At 41.9% G+C, this 17,862-nt stretch overlaps 1 protein-coding gene across 1 annotated transcript in view; it reads right to left on the bottom strand.

The window, feature by feature from the left end:
• LOC144680701 (pecanex-like protein 2) overlaps window positions 1-17,862 on the bottom strand; it is a 211,603-nt gene that overhangs the window by 129,964 nt on the left and 63,777 nt on the right. Inside the window, exons 7-13 of the mRNA XM_078541957.1 lie at window positions 17,407-17,552; window positions 16,489-16,582; window positions 14,404-14,542; window positions 11,960-12,102; window positions 8,551-8,704; window positions 8,431-8,463; window positions 3,052-3,223 (exon numbers count right to left, since the gene is read on the bottom strand). Of these exons, the coding sequence (XP_078398083.1) occupies window positions 3,052-3,223; window positions 8,431-8,463; window positions 8,551-8,704; window positions 11,960-12,102; window positions 14,404-14,542; window positions 16,489-16,582; window positions 17,407-17,552 (881 nt within the window). The remainder of the gene's footprint in view (window positions 1-3,051; window positions 3,224-8,430; window positions 8,464-8,550; window positions 8,705-11,959; window positions 12,103-14,403; window positions 14,543-16,488; window positions 16,583-17,406; window positions 17,553-17,862) is intronic.

The following is a 17,862-nucleotide window of genomic DNA, read 5'->3' as shown; positions in this document are numbered from 1 at the left end:
GCATTTGCTCACTCACTCAGTTTGTCCAAATCACACTGAAGCGTCTCTGCATCCTCCTCATAGCTCACCCTCCCACCCAGCTTTGTGTCATCTGCAAATTTGGAGATATTACATTTAGTTCCCTCATCTAAATTATTAATATATATTGTGAATAACTGGGGTTCCAGCACCGATCCCTGCGGTACCCCACTAGTCACTGCCTGCCATTCGGAAAAAGACACGTTTATTCCTACTCTTTATTTCCTGTCTGCCAACCAGTTTTCTATCCATTTCAATACACTGCCCCCAATCCCATGCGTTTTAATTTTACACGCTAATCTCTTATGTGGGACTTTGTCGAAAGCCTTCTGAAAGTCCAAATAAACCACATCCACTGGCTCCCCCCATCAACTCTACTAGTTACATCCTCGAAAAATTCCAGTAGATTTGTCAAGCATGATTTCCCTTTTGTAAATCCGTGCTGACTCTGTCCGATTCTGCCACTGTTTTCCAAGTGCTCAGCTATTAAATCTTTTATAATGGACTCGAGAATTTTCCCCACTACCGATGTCAGGCTAACTGGTCTATAATTCTCTGTTTTCTCTCTACCTCCCTTTTTAAATAGTGGGGTTACATTAGCTACCCTCCAATCTGTAGGAACTGTTCCAGAGTTTATAGAATCGCGGAAGATGACTGGCAATGCATCCACTATTTCTAGGACCACTTCCTTAAGTACCCTGGGACGTAGATAATCAGACCCTGGGCATTTTTCAGCCTTCATTCCCATCAATTTCCCCAACACCATTTCCCTACTAATACTGATTTCTTTCAGTTCCTCCTCCCTCTCACTAAACCCTATGTTCCCCAACATTTCTGGTATGTTATTTGTGTCCTCCTTTGTGAAGACAGAACCAAAGTATGTATTTAGTTGGTCAGCCATTTCTTTGTTCCCCATTATAAATTCCCCTGTTTCTGACTGTAAGGGACCTACATTTGTCTTCACCAATCTTTTTCTCTTCACATACCTACAGAAACTTTTACAGTCAGTTTTTATGTTCCCCGCAAGCTTACTCTCATACTCTATTTTCCCTTCTTAAATCAATCCATTGGTCCTCCTTTGCTGAATTCTAAAGTGCTCCCAATCCTCAGGTCTGTTGTTTTTTCTGGAAAATTTGTATGCTTCTTCCCTGAATCTAATACTTTCTCTCATTTCCCTTGTAAGCCATGGTTTGGCCACCTTTCCTGTTTTACTTTTGCGCCAGACAGGAATAAACAATTGTTGCAGTTCACCCATGCGCTCTTTGAACGTTTGCCATTGCCTATCCATCGTCATCCCTTTAAGTAACATTTCCCAATCCATCATAGCCAACTCGCGCCCCATACCATCATAGTTTCCTTTATTAAGATTCAGGACCCTAGTCTCAGAATCAACGACGTCACTTTCCATCTTGATGAAGAATTCTATCATATTATGGTCGCTCATCCCCAAGGGGCCTCGCACAACTAGGTTGCCAATTATTCCTTTCTCATTACACAATACCCAGTCTAGGATGGCCTGTACTCTAGTTGGTTCCTCAACGTATTGGTCCAGAAAACCATCCTGTATACACTCCAGGAATTCCTCCTCCATGGTATTATTACTAATTTGATTTGACCAATCTATGTGCAGATTAAAATCACCCATAATTACAGATGCTCCTTTATTGCATGCGTCACTAATTTCCTGTTTAATGCCATTCCCAACATCACCACTACAGTTTGGGGGTCTATATACAACCCTCACTAACGTTTTTTGTCCCTTAGTGTTTCTCAGCTCTACCCATACAGATTCCACATCGTCGGAGCCAATATCTTTCCTCACTATTGCGTTAATTTCCTCTTTAACCAGCAATGCAACTCCACCGCCTTTTCCTTTTTGTCTGTCCTTTCTAAATACTGAATTCTCCTGGATGTTCATTTCCCATCCCTGGTCACCATGCAGCCATGTCTCCGTAATCCCGACTATATCATACCTGTTTACATCTATTTGCGCAGTTAATGCATCCACTTTATTGCGAATGCTCTTCGCGTTAAGGCACAAAGCCTTAAGGCTCGTCTTTTTAACATTACTTGTCCCGTTCCCACTATTTTTCACTGAGGCCTGTTTGATTCTTGCCCTTGATTTTTCTGCCGATCACTTTTCTTATTCCCCTTTCTGTCTTTTGTTCTTGTCCTTGATTCCTCCTCCTCTGACTCATTGCATAGGTTCCCATCCCCCTGCCATTTTAGTTTAAACCTTCCCCAACCACTCTAGCAAATATTCCCCCTAGGACATCAGTCCCGGTCCTGCCCAAGTGTAACCCGTCCAGTTTGTACTGGTCCCACCTCCCCCAGAACCGGTCTCAATGTCCCAGGAATCTGAAACCCTCCCCCTCACACCATCTGTTCAGTCACGTATTCATCTGATATATCCTGCTATTTCTACTCTGACTAGCACGTGGCACTGGTAGCAATCCTGAGATCACTACCTTTGAGGTCCACTTTTCAACTTACTTCCTAACTCCCTATATTATGCTTTTAGGACCTCATCCCTTTTTTTACCTATGTTGGAGGTGCCAGGTTTCAAATCAGGCATTAACCTTGTCTGTCCTCTCAGGTGCAGGTAAACGATTTCACAGCCACTTTCCAAAGAAATGTAGAGGAGCTCTGTCTGGTGTCCTAGTTAATAACTGTCCCTCAACCAACAGATTATCTGTTCATTATAGCATTGATGTTTGTTGGAGCTTGCTGTGCCCAAATTGGCTTCTGTGCTTCCTACATTATAATAGTGACTGCACTTCAAAACAGCACATCATTGGCTGTTCAGTATTTCTGAATGTATTGAGGTAAAGAAAGATGCTATATAAATGCAAATCAGCCTTTTTTTCTTTCTTCAGTTCTTCCTTTCATTCTTTCTTTTATTCATTCAATTTGGAGCAATGCGTTTATAGATATTTAATGAATGAAGATGTGAGCAGAGAGACCAGATTACAACAGCAAGCACTTTAACCAGCAATTTAATGGATAAACTGCCAATTATATGCATTGACTCACCGATAATAAAATCTCTGGCAGTAGCAAAGTTTTCTGGAGATATTAATCTGATTCCATACAGAGTAGAAGTTGGAAGTCGAGTGCATTTACTCCCGAAATCCAAAACCCATACAAGGCTACAGCAGATGGAAAAATAAATGGATCTGCTGTATGCAACAATTCTATTGTGTCCCTGGTAGAAACATGGGGAAAAAACAAAGACTGTTACAAAAGTTTACATGATCCTGGGCTTTATTAACAGAGCAATAGAGTACAAAAACAAGGAAATTATGCTAAATTTATATAAAGCACTCATCACAGGAGAACTGTGTTCAGTTCTGGGCATCCCAATTTAGGAAGAATGTCAAGATCTTGGAAAGGGTGTAGAGGAGATTTACTACAATGGTACCAAGGATGGGTTTTGTGGAGAGTCTGGAGAAGCTGGAATTTTTCTCCTTAGAGCAGAGAAGGTTAAGGGGCAACTTAACAAAGGTGCTCAAAACTTTTGAGGGGTATTAATTGACCCTTAGGTCTATGCCTGCTCCTCAGAAGAGCTGCCCAATTAATCCCAATTCCCTGATCTTTCCTATAGTCCTGCAATACTCCCCACTTCAAGTATTTATCCAAATCCCTTTTGAAAGTTACTATTACATATGCTTCCAGCACCCCTTCATGCAATGCATTCCAGATTATAACAATTCACTGCATAAAAAAGTTTCTCCTCATCTCACCCCTAGTTCTTTTGCCAATTATTTTAAATCTGTGCCCTTTGGTTTTCAACCCATCTGCCACTAGAAATAGTTTCTTGTTATCTCCTCTATCAAAACCCCTCAGCATTTTTAACATCTCTATTCAACATTCCCTTAACTTTCTCTGCTCCAACTTCAACAATCCCAGCTTCTTTGATCTGTACACTTTCATTAGTGTGATTGTGTTAAATTAGCACAGAAGGATGCTGCTCCACCCCCAACTGCAGTTGAGCCTCACAATTGGCAGCAGCTCTCCATGTCATCAGGGACACTGGGGCCTGTGTACTGTGCCCACCACCTCCCAGTCTGAGATTAGTAAAGACCAGAGATCAAACTGGGGCTCTTTTGGTTGATATAACTCAGCGTTTACTCACTGAGATACTAAGGCAGCTCTGCAGCTCAAAACATACGAACTAGAGCACATCATTCAGGCTCTCCAGGTTGTCAGACATGAACAGGAGGCCACTGAACCTCTCAAGCCTCTTACACTTGAACAGGAGGCTATTCGGCTCCTCGAACCTGCTACACATGAACAGGAAGAGGTTATTAAGCCAACTGAGCCAGTTACACAGGAATAGGAGGAGGTCACAAGTCCCTCGAGCTTGTTACACAGGAGTAGGAAGAGGCCATTCGTCCCCTTGAGTCTGTTACACATTAACTGGAGTAGGTCCCTGAGCCTGTTCTGCTATTCAATTAGTTCACAGCTGATATGTATCTTAACTCCATCCACCCACCTTGGTTCTCTAACTCTTAACACCTTTGCTGAACAAAAATTCATTGATCTGTTTTGAAATTTTCAGCTGACCCCCAGCCTCAACAACTTGAATTTATACAGTACCTTTCACAAACACAGGATATCCCAACATTCTTTATAGCCAGTGAAGTACCTTTGGAGTGTACTTATTGCTGTAGTGTAAGAAATACAGTAACCAATTTGTGCATAGCAAGATCCCAAAAACCAGCAATGATCTGTTTTTTTTTAAGTGCTGTTAGTTAAGGGATAAACAGTGGCCAGCAGACCATTGGGACGAACCCCCGTCCGCTTCTTCGAAATAGTGCTATGGGACTTTTTACATTCACCTGAGAGAGCAGACAGGACTTCAGCTTAACATATTATCTGAAAAACACACCCCCAGCAATGCAGCAATCCCTCAGTACTGCACAGGTAGACCCAGGCTAGATTTTGTGGTCAAACCCCTGGAGTGGGACAAACCCACAAACAACAGTCTGACTCAGAGGCAACAGTGCTACTCACTGATCCATGGCTGACAGCTCAGAGGGAGATTATCTACCAAATAAAGGGAAGTAAACAGCAATAATTTTATCCTAGGATCCAGCATCTGCTGAATGTCAGAAATTGCAGAAAAGTAAAGATTCACTAATTTGGGTTTTTTGAAATTGGGCTCTTTTAAAGGCTCTAACAGTAATAATGCCTCTTTCAAAAAAAAAAATCACATTTGATCTAATCATTCTCAACTGAGCTGCCTTGGGAAGTGCAGAATCTCACAAACTCTCTGCTCTTACCAAGATTACAGTGGCTCACAGCAATGTCTCTGTCCAATGCTGTATTGCAATATTATAAATACTGATGTTGAGACAATTCTTACTCTACTCTGTATCTCTCTGAATAAACATATATTGCCTACTGTGACAGGCAGTGCTGCTACATGCAAAAGGTCAGAATTCATAAGAATAGGAATCTGTTCAACTCTTTCTTGCTGCTGGTGTTATTCTATCTTGTACACTCGGATATAAACTGAGCTGCTGTTAACAGTTTTCTGCACCACGTTCTGCATTGTGACATTAAAATAGATTTAAACATCCAAACCTCTGCTACCTGTATCCTAGCTCACATCCAGTCCTGTTCAACCATCGCCCATCGTTTTGCTGACCTACATTGACTCCCAATATGACAAAGCCTCGATATTAAAATTCTCATAATTGTTTTCAAATCCCCCTTCCTATCTTTGTAATCCTCTGCGATTTTCCAAATTCTGGTATTGAGCATCCCCGATTTTAATCGCTCCATCATTGGTGGCTGTGCCTTCAGCTGCATAGACCCTAAACTCTGGAATTCCCTTTGTAAACCATGCTCTTTAAAACTTTTGGTCACCTGTCCTAAGCCATTTATGTGGCTTTGTATCAAACTTTGATAACACTCCTGTGAAGTGTCTTGGGACTATTTACTATGTTAAAGGCAGAGTATAAATGCAAGGTGCTGTTAATTAGAAGCCACTGGCCCCACTTCTCTCAGGTTCTTCGTCTCCATCAACTGTTACACAGTGAGGACTCGGCACTGTGGAGAGATCAGTGTGATCTGAAAACTGTCTGATCAGGTTACGGGCTTTAGGGGCCTTGCAAATCAGACATCAGGACCACTTTAGAGTTGAAACATTAATCTGAAAAGAAAAATCCCTTTTAAAATTGTGGGGTAGATTTTCACTTTGGGTGATATCAGTTCAGCTGCTCATTATACACCTGCTGGTTATCCACCTGCCTGTTACGCACCCCCAAGTGTTATAAACTGCGCATTATACACCCGCCAATTATACACCCTCCGCTCACTATAGGTCTGTCCATTATACCCCACCATTGTTCATCTTGCCCATAATACAGCACAGCTGCTGTACACCCTACCCATTACACTGTCATGGCCCATTATTTTTTCCACCCATTACACATCCACCCATTATACATCCTGTCCATATTGCAACACACCCACTGTACACCCCAGCCCATTATACACCCAACTGTCATTCATCTGACCATTATAATACATGCTTGTTGTACACCTGCCTGTTCGACACCACACCCATAATTCAACCCCACCCTACATGCTATACAACTCCACCCATTATACAACCCTGCTCGTAAAAACTCTGCCATTAAACAACCCCTCTTATATGCTTAGCCATTATATACTCCCTTTTTGCCAGTTATATAGCCCTAACTGTTATACACCTCCATTTTACACCCCTACCCATCATACATTCCTTCCCTTTATACACGCTACCATTCCACATTGCCCTTTACACTTGCCTGTCATATACCCCATTTTATTCAACCCCTGTTTTACATCTGCCCATTTTACATCTCTGCTCATTATATACTCTCTGTCTGTTTTACATCTATCTGTTATATATCCATTGTGCATTATTTACTCCTGCCTGTTTTTTCTCTTCATTGAAAATGCAAGTCTACCCTTACATATAGAGCATTTTAGGAATAATTACATTATGATTTAATTATTAACAACACCACTGAGCTCTGCAAAACAGGAGTCCCTTTCCATTCCTTCAAAACTCATGCACAAATTTCTCTTCTGCACACCACCAGAACACCCACTATCTCCCCATCAGTTTCACATTATTGCTCAATATGGTCACGAAATGCAGGGTTAGTTACCATGTGCAAATCAGATTACATAGGACAGCAGGAGAAGAGGGAAAATCGAGGTTATGATAATCCAAGGTAAGTATTTCTTGACGGTTGTTTATGACACTGGACCCAGAGATTCTGAGTCCAAGCTCCAGGATGGCGAGTTATGGAACTGAATTCCATAAATCCGGTGATGTGAGCTGGCAGCAGATCAGATAGCTCTGAAATTCCCCAGACCATTGTGAAAACCCACTTGGTTCATTACAGCCCATTGGGGAAAGGAACCTGATCTCCATATCCTGTCAGAGCCTACCTGTGACTCCAGTTCTACTCTACATGGTTGGCTCTGAAATGCCCTAAGGGCAATGTGAGATGGGCAATAAATACAGCCTTGTCAATCACCTACGTCGAGGGTTGCCAATGCTCCAGGATTGCCCTGGAGTCCAGGAGCTGAAGAGTACTCTCTAAAACACTTGCTGTGAGCCAAATTCCCAGAAGAAAAATCAGGGGTTGGGGATGAGAGTTAAAAATTGTGTGGTTTTCAAAAATAATTCTTTGAAAAAAATTGGTTATTAGCAATCAAACTATCTAAGATGGGAAACAGGCTTTTTGTTGTTTGGTAGTACAGAACTTGAGTATTGCTAAAGAAAAGTTATTTTTTGTTGAAGCTTTTCATCTTGCACTCATCAGGACAATTCACAAGAAAATGCCAATGTCGGGGAAACAACAAATTTATATTTCAGCGGTACAGACTTTCTGATTGACATTCAAAATTCATCAAATTGCATAATGAAGAGTCTGCACACTTCTTAAATGGCTGGGAGTTGGGTATCGCGATGATGGACATGTCGGGTGAGCAATAGCGGGAATGCTGGGGGTGAGGCACTGTGAAGACAGACCTGTCAGATGGCCAATGGTAGAGGTGTGGGGGTGGTGTGGATGGAGGCAGATGATCATGTGATGATACCAGTAGGATATGTCTAACCAGAGTTGTCAACCCCACCCTGAATCTGGCAAGTCTACCTTGGGCTATCATGTGCTAAGAGATGGCCTCAATCTAACAGGGGCTTGCAGGACAATTACATCAGCCAGAAAGTGATCCACTGAAACAGGGTAAGTAGCTGAGGCCAAGAAGAAGCTAGGTAGTGTCATAGGGAGGTGGTAGGATCGTTATTCTGGAAAGGTGGTATCACATGGATGCCTTTCAATCAGCTAAAAGTATTTGAGTTGAATTCCAGGTATTTGCCCTTCAAGTCTGGTTTTCGTAACTCACGTGTACGGGTGATGCAGGATCAGGTTGAGCACTCTGAAACAGGACAAGAAAACAGTAGTCAAGAGCTGTGACACATTATCGCCATTCAAATCAGGAACAGGACACAAAATTTACACTTACTTTTAACAGGGAGTACTGACAACTTGCAATAATCAGGCAGAAGTGGAAGACCGACAGGTCCTTGAAAAATCCTTGGTTAAGGAGATTAAATCCAAGAAGGGCAACAAGAACAGCCAAGCAAACCGCTAATACATTTTCTCCAATCTCCTGATTCCTGTGAAAATACAATAAATGCTATTCGAATGTTGCTCCTAAGTTACAGTAAAGTCCTGCCACTCGCGTGGATTACGTTCCCACGATATCTTGCAAATGGCGAAATCGCGAAGGGAGAACGTGTTTTTAAATAGGATTCAGTAAGATCTGTTCCAACCATGCGAGTGCAGTACTGGGCTCTCCAACAAAAATGTGGTGCAGTACCTGTATAGGTCCGGTGGGGGAGCCTCCGAGCATAGTGTCATCACTCTTGGCAAGAGGTTACCAAAGCATGCAAAATGCATGGATTCCTTGAATTCTTTCTAAAGGGTTGGTTAAGAATTATAGGGATGGGAAAACTAGGGGACAGGTTTATAAAACACAGAAGGCAGAATTTTTAGGTCGGCGGGCGGGCACGTGCTTGGCCTGATCAGACGCGAAATTGTGCAAGATGATGTCGGGTGAGTGTCCCGATGTCGTCCTACACTCGCGCGATATTTCAGTCGGCAGGTGCGTGCAAAAGTCGGAATCGCACCCGCCAGCAATTAAGAGGCCAATTAGTGTAATTAAAGTTGCTTTTGTCTCTGATTTTTTGTGGTCTGTCCAACCTTACGGTTGGCGGATGGGTGAAGTGGCCAGACGGACTTTGCATTTTTCATGAAACCTCATTCAAGGGCGGGATGAGGCTTCCGTTATTAAATAAAAAAACTAAAAATTTATGGACTGCATTTTTATCATGTATATGTTCAGGTGACTGATTATGATGCTTGGACATTTTTTTTCCTGGTTTTAAAAAACTTTATTTGATTGTTTTCAAGTGTACAGCTCCCTGAGGCAGCTCTCTGCCGTCAGGGAGCTCTCATTTAGCGCTTGCCTGTGCCTGCACTTACGTCAGCACTTGCTCTCCTCCCGCCCCCACCCTAGCGGCGCTGAGCATTTCAGCACGTGCTTCACGCTGGTGGGCCGACCTAAAATTTCTGCCCAAAAGTATAGAGTTAGATTAGATGCTAGTGAAGAATTAAAATTGGATAGAGCCGTTATTGTAGCATTGGACGCTCTCCCCAGGAAAAGAGAGAAGAAACCGCGGATAAGCGAGCATTGCTCATGCTATGCTGTCCACAAAGTAAAAAGTGCGGATAAGTGAATTCACGAACAAGGAAGCCGCAAATGGTGGGACTTTATTTAAATGGGAGGCTTCAGTTTGCTTAATATACACAAAGCAGTTTGGAGTTTTTTTTATTCATTCATGGGTGTGGGCGTCGCTGGCTAAGCCAGCATTTATTGCCCATCCCTAATTGCCCTTGAGAAAGTAGTGGTGAGCTGCCTTCTTGAAATACTGCAGTCCATGTGGTGTAGATACACCTACAGTGTTGTTAGGTAGGGAGTTCCAGGATTTTGACCTAGCAACAGTGAAGGAACGGCAATATATTTCCAAGTCAGGATGGTGAGTGGCTTGAAGGGAAACTTCTAGGTGGTGGCGGTCATGGGTTTGGAAGGTGCTATCTAAGAGGCGTTGGTGAGTTCCTGCAGTGCATCTTGAAGATGGTACACACTGCTGCCACTGTGCGTCAGTGATGGAGGGAGTGAATATTTTTGGATGGAGTGCCAATCAAGTAAGCTGCTTTGTCTGGAATGATGTCAAGCTTCTTGAGTGTTGTTGTACTCATCCAGGCAAGTGGAGAGTATTCCATTACACTCCTGACTTGTGCCTTATAGATGGTGGATAGGCTTTGGAGAGTCAGGAGATGGATTACTTGCTGCAGGATTCCTAGCCTCTGGCCTGCTCTTGTAGCCACAGTATTTATATGGCTAGTCCAGTTCAGTTCTGGTCAATGGTAACCCCCAGGATGTTGATAGCGGGGGTTTCAGTGATTTGCCATTGAATGTCAGGTGGGGAGAATCTCCTCTGTCATTCTCCTGATCAGTCGCTATAAACTCGATGGTAATTCTTTTTAACGCAGTGTATCTGGAGTTCTGGCAGCTGATTGAGAAAGCCATGGAATTCAGTGCAGTCAAAGATACAGGAGTTAGGCACTGTATATAATTTTAAATGGGCTTAATTTAAAAAGTATGAGGGAACAACCTCAACAAATTGCCCAGGGGAGATTAGTGTACAACAACACTTCAACAGAGAACAAGTGAACACCTTTAAATGCATAAGGTTGCCCATACATGAATTGGAATATGGAAACAAACTGGCTGAGAAACAGAAAACAACAAGCACTTGTTAGAGAAATTACATTGCAGGGGGCTACTGAGTGGGTGATACTGAGTAGGGGGATTGAATGGGAGGGGGGGTAAATTGATTGGGAAGATTGAGTGGGTGGGACTGAGTGGGGGATTCAGGTGATTAGCAAGGAAAGACCAGAGAAAATTGAATCCTGAAAGGAAATATTGAAAATATGATCTCATTGATGTTTACAAGATCCCTGGCTCCTGTATCTTTGGTTTTACTGAATTCCAGAGAAAATTAAGTCAATCATTCAGTTGTCACTGCCCTCCCAGTGTGTCTTGATTCCCACATCTAGTGTGTTGGTTAGATCATTTACAATTACCAGGTCCAGATGAGCAATGCCTTTGTGGATTTTGTGATGTACTGAGTCATGAAACAATCACACGATCCATGTGAGAGCTCTCGGTGGGAGCTTCCTTCGTGGTTCCTCAATCGACTGCCATAACTCTGCCATTGAATGAAAAAGTTAATCTAGAAACTTGCTTTCAATTAACTCCAGTTCCAAGTGGGATAAGGGATCAGAAGTTTAAACTAGTAAGCTCAAGGCAGGCATCATGGTGTCAAACTTCTTGTGCGGCTGGAGCTGCACTCGACCAGGCAAGTGGAGAGTATCCATCACACTCCTGACTTGAGTTTTATAGATGGTGGACAGGCTTTGGGGAGTCAGAAGGTGAGTTACTCGCTGCAGAATTCCTGGCCTCTGACCTGTTCTTGTTGCCACAATATTTGTATGGCTGCTCCAGTTCAGTTTCTGATCAATACTAAACCCCAGGATATTGACAGATTGGGGTTAGGCGATGGTAATGCCATTGAATGTCATGGGGAGATGGCTAGATTCTCTCTCTTGTTGGAGATGGGCATTGCCTGACACTTGTGTGGCACAAATGTTACTTGCCACTTATCAGCCCAAGCCTGAATGTCGTCAGGGTCTTTCTGCACATGGACACGGACTGCTTCATTTGCAACATTATTATTTCTTATGGATCGTAATAATGCAGAGTTGCTATGAAATCATACAGCTTTAAAAGCAAGAAGGACATATACCTGTCAAGTAAAGTCAGTAAAGCCAGGCGATCGTAACAAATCCCCAACCACTTGCCAGGTAAAATCCAAAACCTGTAGGACTGTCTGCAGTTGGACTTCTCTTCTATTACTTTAACAGTTGATTCACGATTCCCAGTCCCGCCCTTGAGAGATAAAAGGATAAAGTAGAAACATAAAATTAGAACAACCATCCAAAATACACAGCTACTCCCACTCTAAGTGACTCATTGAGTTTTATTTTACCCATATTACCTAGAAATGAAATTGTTCTATCTCACCTACCAATAGGTTGTTTCCTCTGACTAGAATGAGGGGTCACGGAGTCAGGATAAGGGGTCAGCCATTTGGGACTGAGATGAGGAGAAACCTCCTCACTCAGAGGTTTCTAGATTTTTGACATTCTCCGCCCCAGAGAGACTGTTGATTCTCAGTCAATTAGTAAATTCAAGACTGAGATCAATAGATTTTTGGACACTGAGGGAATTAAGAGATGTGGGGATAGTGCGAGAAACTAGAGTTCCTTTTTTAATTCACGGGAGTTTAGATGGGACGCATGTACACACACATCTGTGGTTCAGTTTCTATTGTGTGGGGGCTGTAGAGAGGCAAATATCTGCTGTTGAAGCTTCATCCCACTGACCATGGAACTTGAGGGAACATTATGTCCACACCTGTCTCATTCAGCTCATCCAAATCTAATAACCAACTTGCTCTTGGACTTCTGTAGGGGGGGAAAGAGGGTCTGTTTGGGGTCTAGCTGGCTTCAAATAACAGATCATTGGAACAGAATTGATCCTCAGCAAGTCGACACAGATCTAGCTAATGATATTACTCAGATGGTTGATCTTTATCACTGAGAGATTGGATCCTTCTTATTTGACACCAGATAAGTCAATGCCCTGATAAGTAGAGAGATCCTATTTGGCAGCTTACAATGCTCTGTGCTGGTAAAGTGCAGGATCTTAACTGGTTAATCTCTAGCTTTACTTTGCTCCTTTCTACCTTTGTAATCTCTTCCAGTCCTCAACCCTTTGAGATCTCTGCGCTCCTCTAATTCTGGCCTACTGTGCTTCCCCTGCTCAACTCACTCCATCATTCGCAGCATTACTGCAGCTGCCAAGGTCCTAAGCTCTGGAATTCCCTCCCTAAACCTTTCCACCTTTCCAATTCTCCCACCTCCTTTATGACAATCCTTAAAAGCTACCTTTTTGACCAAGCTTTTATCACTTGTCCTAATATCTCCTCATGTGGTTTGGTGTAAATTTTGCTTGGTAGCATTCCCATTAAATGCCTTGGGATGTTTTGCTATGGAAAAGGCACTATATAAATGCAAGTTGCTGTTGCAATTACTTGAGGATCCTTAAACCTTGACTGTTGCTGACCTGCCAACCCAAGCTTTTAAAGCTTCGCTTAGTGGGGTCAGGCCCTCTGGGAGAGAGAGGCCATATCAGGCAAACAGCATTCCCTAATGGGTGATGCGGTGATGGGGTTTACACATCGCAAGCTCACAAGTGACTGGAGAAAATAAAACTGCTGACTTGGGAAAATTTGACTTGATGGTTGAGAAAATGAAGGAGCTGTGTGGTTCAGGGCATGATCAATGTTCAAAAGAACCATGCACAATACATGCATCAAGTAATTACATAGGGGTGGATCTTGACTTAGTGCAATCATATGAAATGGGTGATACTGAGTTGGCAGCCCATTTTATATCTCTACCCATTTTTAATTTTAATTGGCTTTGAAATGGGGAGAGATGCAGACCATGCTCTCAACTTGCTGTTAACCTGTTTCACACAAATTTAAAATGATCTCGCAGAGTGATTAAGTGATGTCAAGCTTCTGGTTTAAAAGCCAGGAGTTTGTAAGGGGAAGAGATAACAAAAAGATCCACGATCCAGGAGTTTTGAGAAATAATGTTGTTAAGTGCAGTAGGAGTATTTATTTTAACACTGGGAGGAGGAACATATAAGGCAGTCGAACCCGGCTATATAGAAAGTGACATTAAGCCAAGGGGCCACACCGATTACCACACTTGCTTACCAATAGTTAACTCATTCAGTTTACAGTTGGTGATTTTTTTAATGAAATGAGTAATTAAGCAAAAGCAATTTTTTAAAATCAAAATGCTGAAAACACTCAGCAGGTCAGGCAGTATCTGTTAGAAAGGAACCAAGTTAACACTTCAGATTGATGAACTTGGCTGACCTGCTCCATTTTTATTTTGGATTTTCAGCACCTGCAATGTTTTTGCTTTGAAGGATTATTTTTAAAGTTGGAATATATATCTCAAATTGTAAAAGGCATGTTTAATTTCTAGCATTCTAGCATCTAGCGAGATAACGTCCATGGGCATATCTTCATTGGGGTTTACAAATCTTCGATTATTTTGTTTTGACACAATGAGGTATTTGGAATTCATTTCTGGACAACCCATTGCCTACCTGCCGTGCTTCTGAGTATCTTCTAATTCGCATTCTCTGCAATACGACTGGCTGCTGTTGATGGGGTGGCTCATCCACCGTCCCTTCTGCCCTGTGTCCATCTGCTGAAGGGTAACTATGAGAGTTGGACTGATGATCCCTACAGTGAAAAACATGTGAAGAGTGATGCTATGTGGAGTTCATCTGCCAGCCACATATTAAAGGCCCAATGGCATTTAAACCCACACTCATTTTTTTTAATGAAAAGTTCTTGCATTTAATTACAGAGCAAATAAATAAAGCACAATATCATTGGGGTAATCATTATTGAGGTACACATGTGGTGCTTGCAATTCCCCGGTGTCTCAACAGAATCATAAAGCTCATTGTTGATCCTCCTTTTGAGGATAGCAGACTGCATGGAATGAGTAACAGCAGAATGGTTAAGAGAGACAGGGCAACATAAAAATGAATACCTCAGTAAAGAAGCAAATTTTAAAAAGACAAAGCAGAGAGAATCAAGGGCTCTGCCAGAAAAGGGCAGATTCTTATATTTAGAATCATATAATGTTACAGAGCAGTAGGGGGCCATTCGACCCAACAAACCTGTATTAGTTCTTTGAAAGAGCTACTCCCACTCCCCTGCTCTTTCCCCACAGTCCCTGTAATTTTTTTCTAAAATATTTATCCAATTACATTTTGGAAGTTACTATTGAATATGCTTCCACTCTCCTTTCTGGCAATGCCTTCGAGGTTACAACTCGCTGCATAAAAAAAATTTCCTAATGTTGCCTCTGGTTCTTTTGCCAACTATTTTAAAACTATGTCTTCTAGTTACCGATCTTCCTGCCTGTGGAAGCAGTTTCTCCCTATCTATTCTATCAAAACTCCTCAAGATTTTGAAATCTCTTAAATTTGTCATGCTGTTTAGGAGCACTGTGATCACACCTTTCCTCACAATGTGTCCCCCACTCCTAACAAGGACTGGCGAGGGTCATATCCTGGAAGTCCTTAGTACAAATGGGAAGGACAGGCACGTCTTAGAGAGACATATTCAGTACATTTCACAGGGATAACCGCCCCAAGAGTGGGTGTTGGGAATGACTGGTGGTATTTTGCTTCCCCACATATGACTGGGATGGGTCACTCACCAATAAGCAGTATAAACCAAGCCATGCTTTCAGATAGTAGTCATCTGTCATTTTTAAGATAATCTTTGGGAACTGCGAGCCCTGATCAATAATTACCTCTAAATCAACATCACTACAACAGATGTTCTGGTCATTTGATGTTTTGGGGGAACTACAACATCCACATTCGTGTCCTACGCTGAGAGAGAGTTGGGGGAGAGTTGGTGGGAGAAAAAATAGGAGACACTTGTTTTTTAAAAAATTACATATCTTGAACAACTCTATTAATATTTACCATTGAACTAATGGGTTTTTGTTCAAAGTGAAGGACGGTGCCAATGATATGAAATGATGGGGATGCAGCGCTCTCTAGTGAGTATGGTGAGCATGAAAACAACCTTCAATTATTTCATTATGTTTGCCACAGTTAAATAAAGAAAAACATTCATTTCTGTAGCCCCTTTTACAATCTAAGGACTTGCCAAAATGCTTTACTGCTAATGAAGTATTTTTGAAGCATAGTTCTGCTGTAATGTAGGAAACACAGCTGCACAATTTGCGAGGTCCCACAAACAGCAATTAAATAAAGGACAAGATAATCTAATCTAATTTAGGCATTGGTTGAGGGACAAGGAACTGCACAAGAAAATTAAACTCACCATTTGTGCCAAGTCAATCAAGAATTGATCTGGAGCCACAGGACAATCCTAGCTCACTTTAACCCTGTTTCTGATGGACCTTTGGAGTTGCATAATATGACACTATTCACAGTAACAAACCTTTAACAAATTCTGTTGCTCTTTTTCTAAGAGCTGGACAAAAATATCCAGGGTACAGTGATTAATTTATCATTTTCTCCTGATCCGATGTACAACTCTTCATTTTCAGAGTGTTGATCCCCTGAACTGATCTAAAATGTTCCAATTCAGAATTGCATCTTATTTGTGGAGCTATTGTGAAAATCAGACATACTTACCATGAACTTTGAATATGTTCTGAACTTGGAGGACGATCCAATGAATTTTCAAAACCTCTGCTTTCAGGACCAAATGTGTATGATCTTACTGCTCCTAAGAACGAAATGACATAGTATTTAACCGTTTCCTTCATCTCAAATTTAACCCTCTACTGCCTGGCAATTCCTCAATTATAACATTCTCATCCTTTTTCAAATTTCTCCCTACTGCTGAAACCTACTCCAAATATACAACCCTCCAAGAACTCTGCACTCCTTCAATTCTGGCCTCTCAAGCATTCCTGATTTTTATTGCTCTACCATTGATGACCATGCCTTCAGCTCTGGAATACCTCCCCAAGCTCCCTCTTTACTGCTCTAATTCTTTCCCCTCCTTTAAGATACTTTTTGGACCAATCTTTTGGTGACCTGTCCTAATATCCCCTTATATTGCTTCAAGGGGAGATGATGGTGTAGTGGTAATGTCATTGCACTGGTAATCCAGAGGTCCAGGCTAATGCTCCAGAGACACGGGTTCAAATCCCACCATTTCAGGTGGTGGAATTTAAATTCAGTTAATTAATAAAATCTGTAATTGAAAGCCAGTTTCAGTAATGGTGACCATGAAACTATCATTGATTGTTGTAAAAGCCCATCTGCTGTCTTTACCTGTTCCCACCTACTTGTAACTTCAATTCCACAGTAATGTGGTTGACTCTGAAATGGCCCAGCAAGTCACTCAGTTCAAGGGTAATAAGAGATGGGCAGCAAATGCTGACCTTGTCAGCATGAAAGAATTTTTAAAAATCTTAAATTTTGTCTGATAACGCTGTTAACCGTGTCTGACCTTTCATTCAATCTAACTTTTATAAACAACATTCCATCAGTTTCCATTCTATGAACAGGAATTGTATTTACTCACCTCCAAAAAATACTTACCAAGCTCATCTACAAAGAAATGTGTGGCACCAGTAGAGGTATCGTGGTGTGATGCTGCTTCATGCCTTGGACTATCACTTGGACACATGGAGCTGCCCCAATGTAATGAACAAGAATTGTTCTGCACTTCTTGATTATCCTGGGAGCTGTAAATTGTTTCACACGAATTTAAGTGGACAAAACAGTGAGCGCCGCTATCTAAAATTAGTAGGATATTGGAGGGCTAGTTCACCTGGCTGGCAATACTTCAAAAGCTGTTGTTAGCACACCTAAAAACTGGGGTCTATGGGTTGAAGTTGGAATTGGTCATCCAGACCTCCTTAGGACTTAGGATGTAAACTACCTGTACAAAAGCAGGATTTCTTTTTAAAGCTTTTTTTGTTATATATTCTTGTGCTCGTCAAGGTGTGAGATGTCATTTCTGGGGAATGGAATCCTTGCCAGTGCCAGCAACAA

This window comes from Cetorhinus maximus, chromosome 5 (assembly GCF_964194155.1).
Source record: "Cetorhinus maximus chromosome 5, sCetMax3.hap1.1, whole genome shotgun sequence".
NCBI classification, from domain to species: Eukaryota; Metazoa; Chordata; class Chondrichthyes; order Lamniformes; family Cetorhinidae; genus Cetorhinus; species Cetorhinus maximus.
The sequence above is the reverse complement of the archived record's forward strand: the minus strand, read 5'-3'. Positions and strand labels throughout refer to the sequence as shown.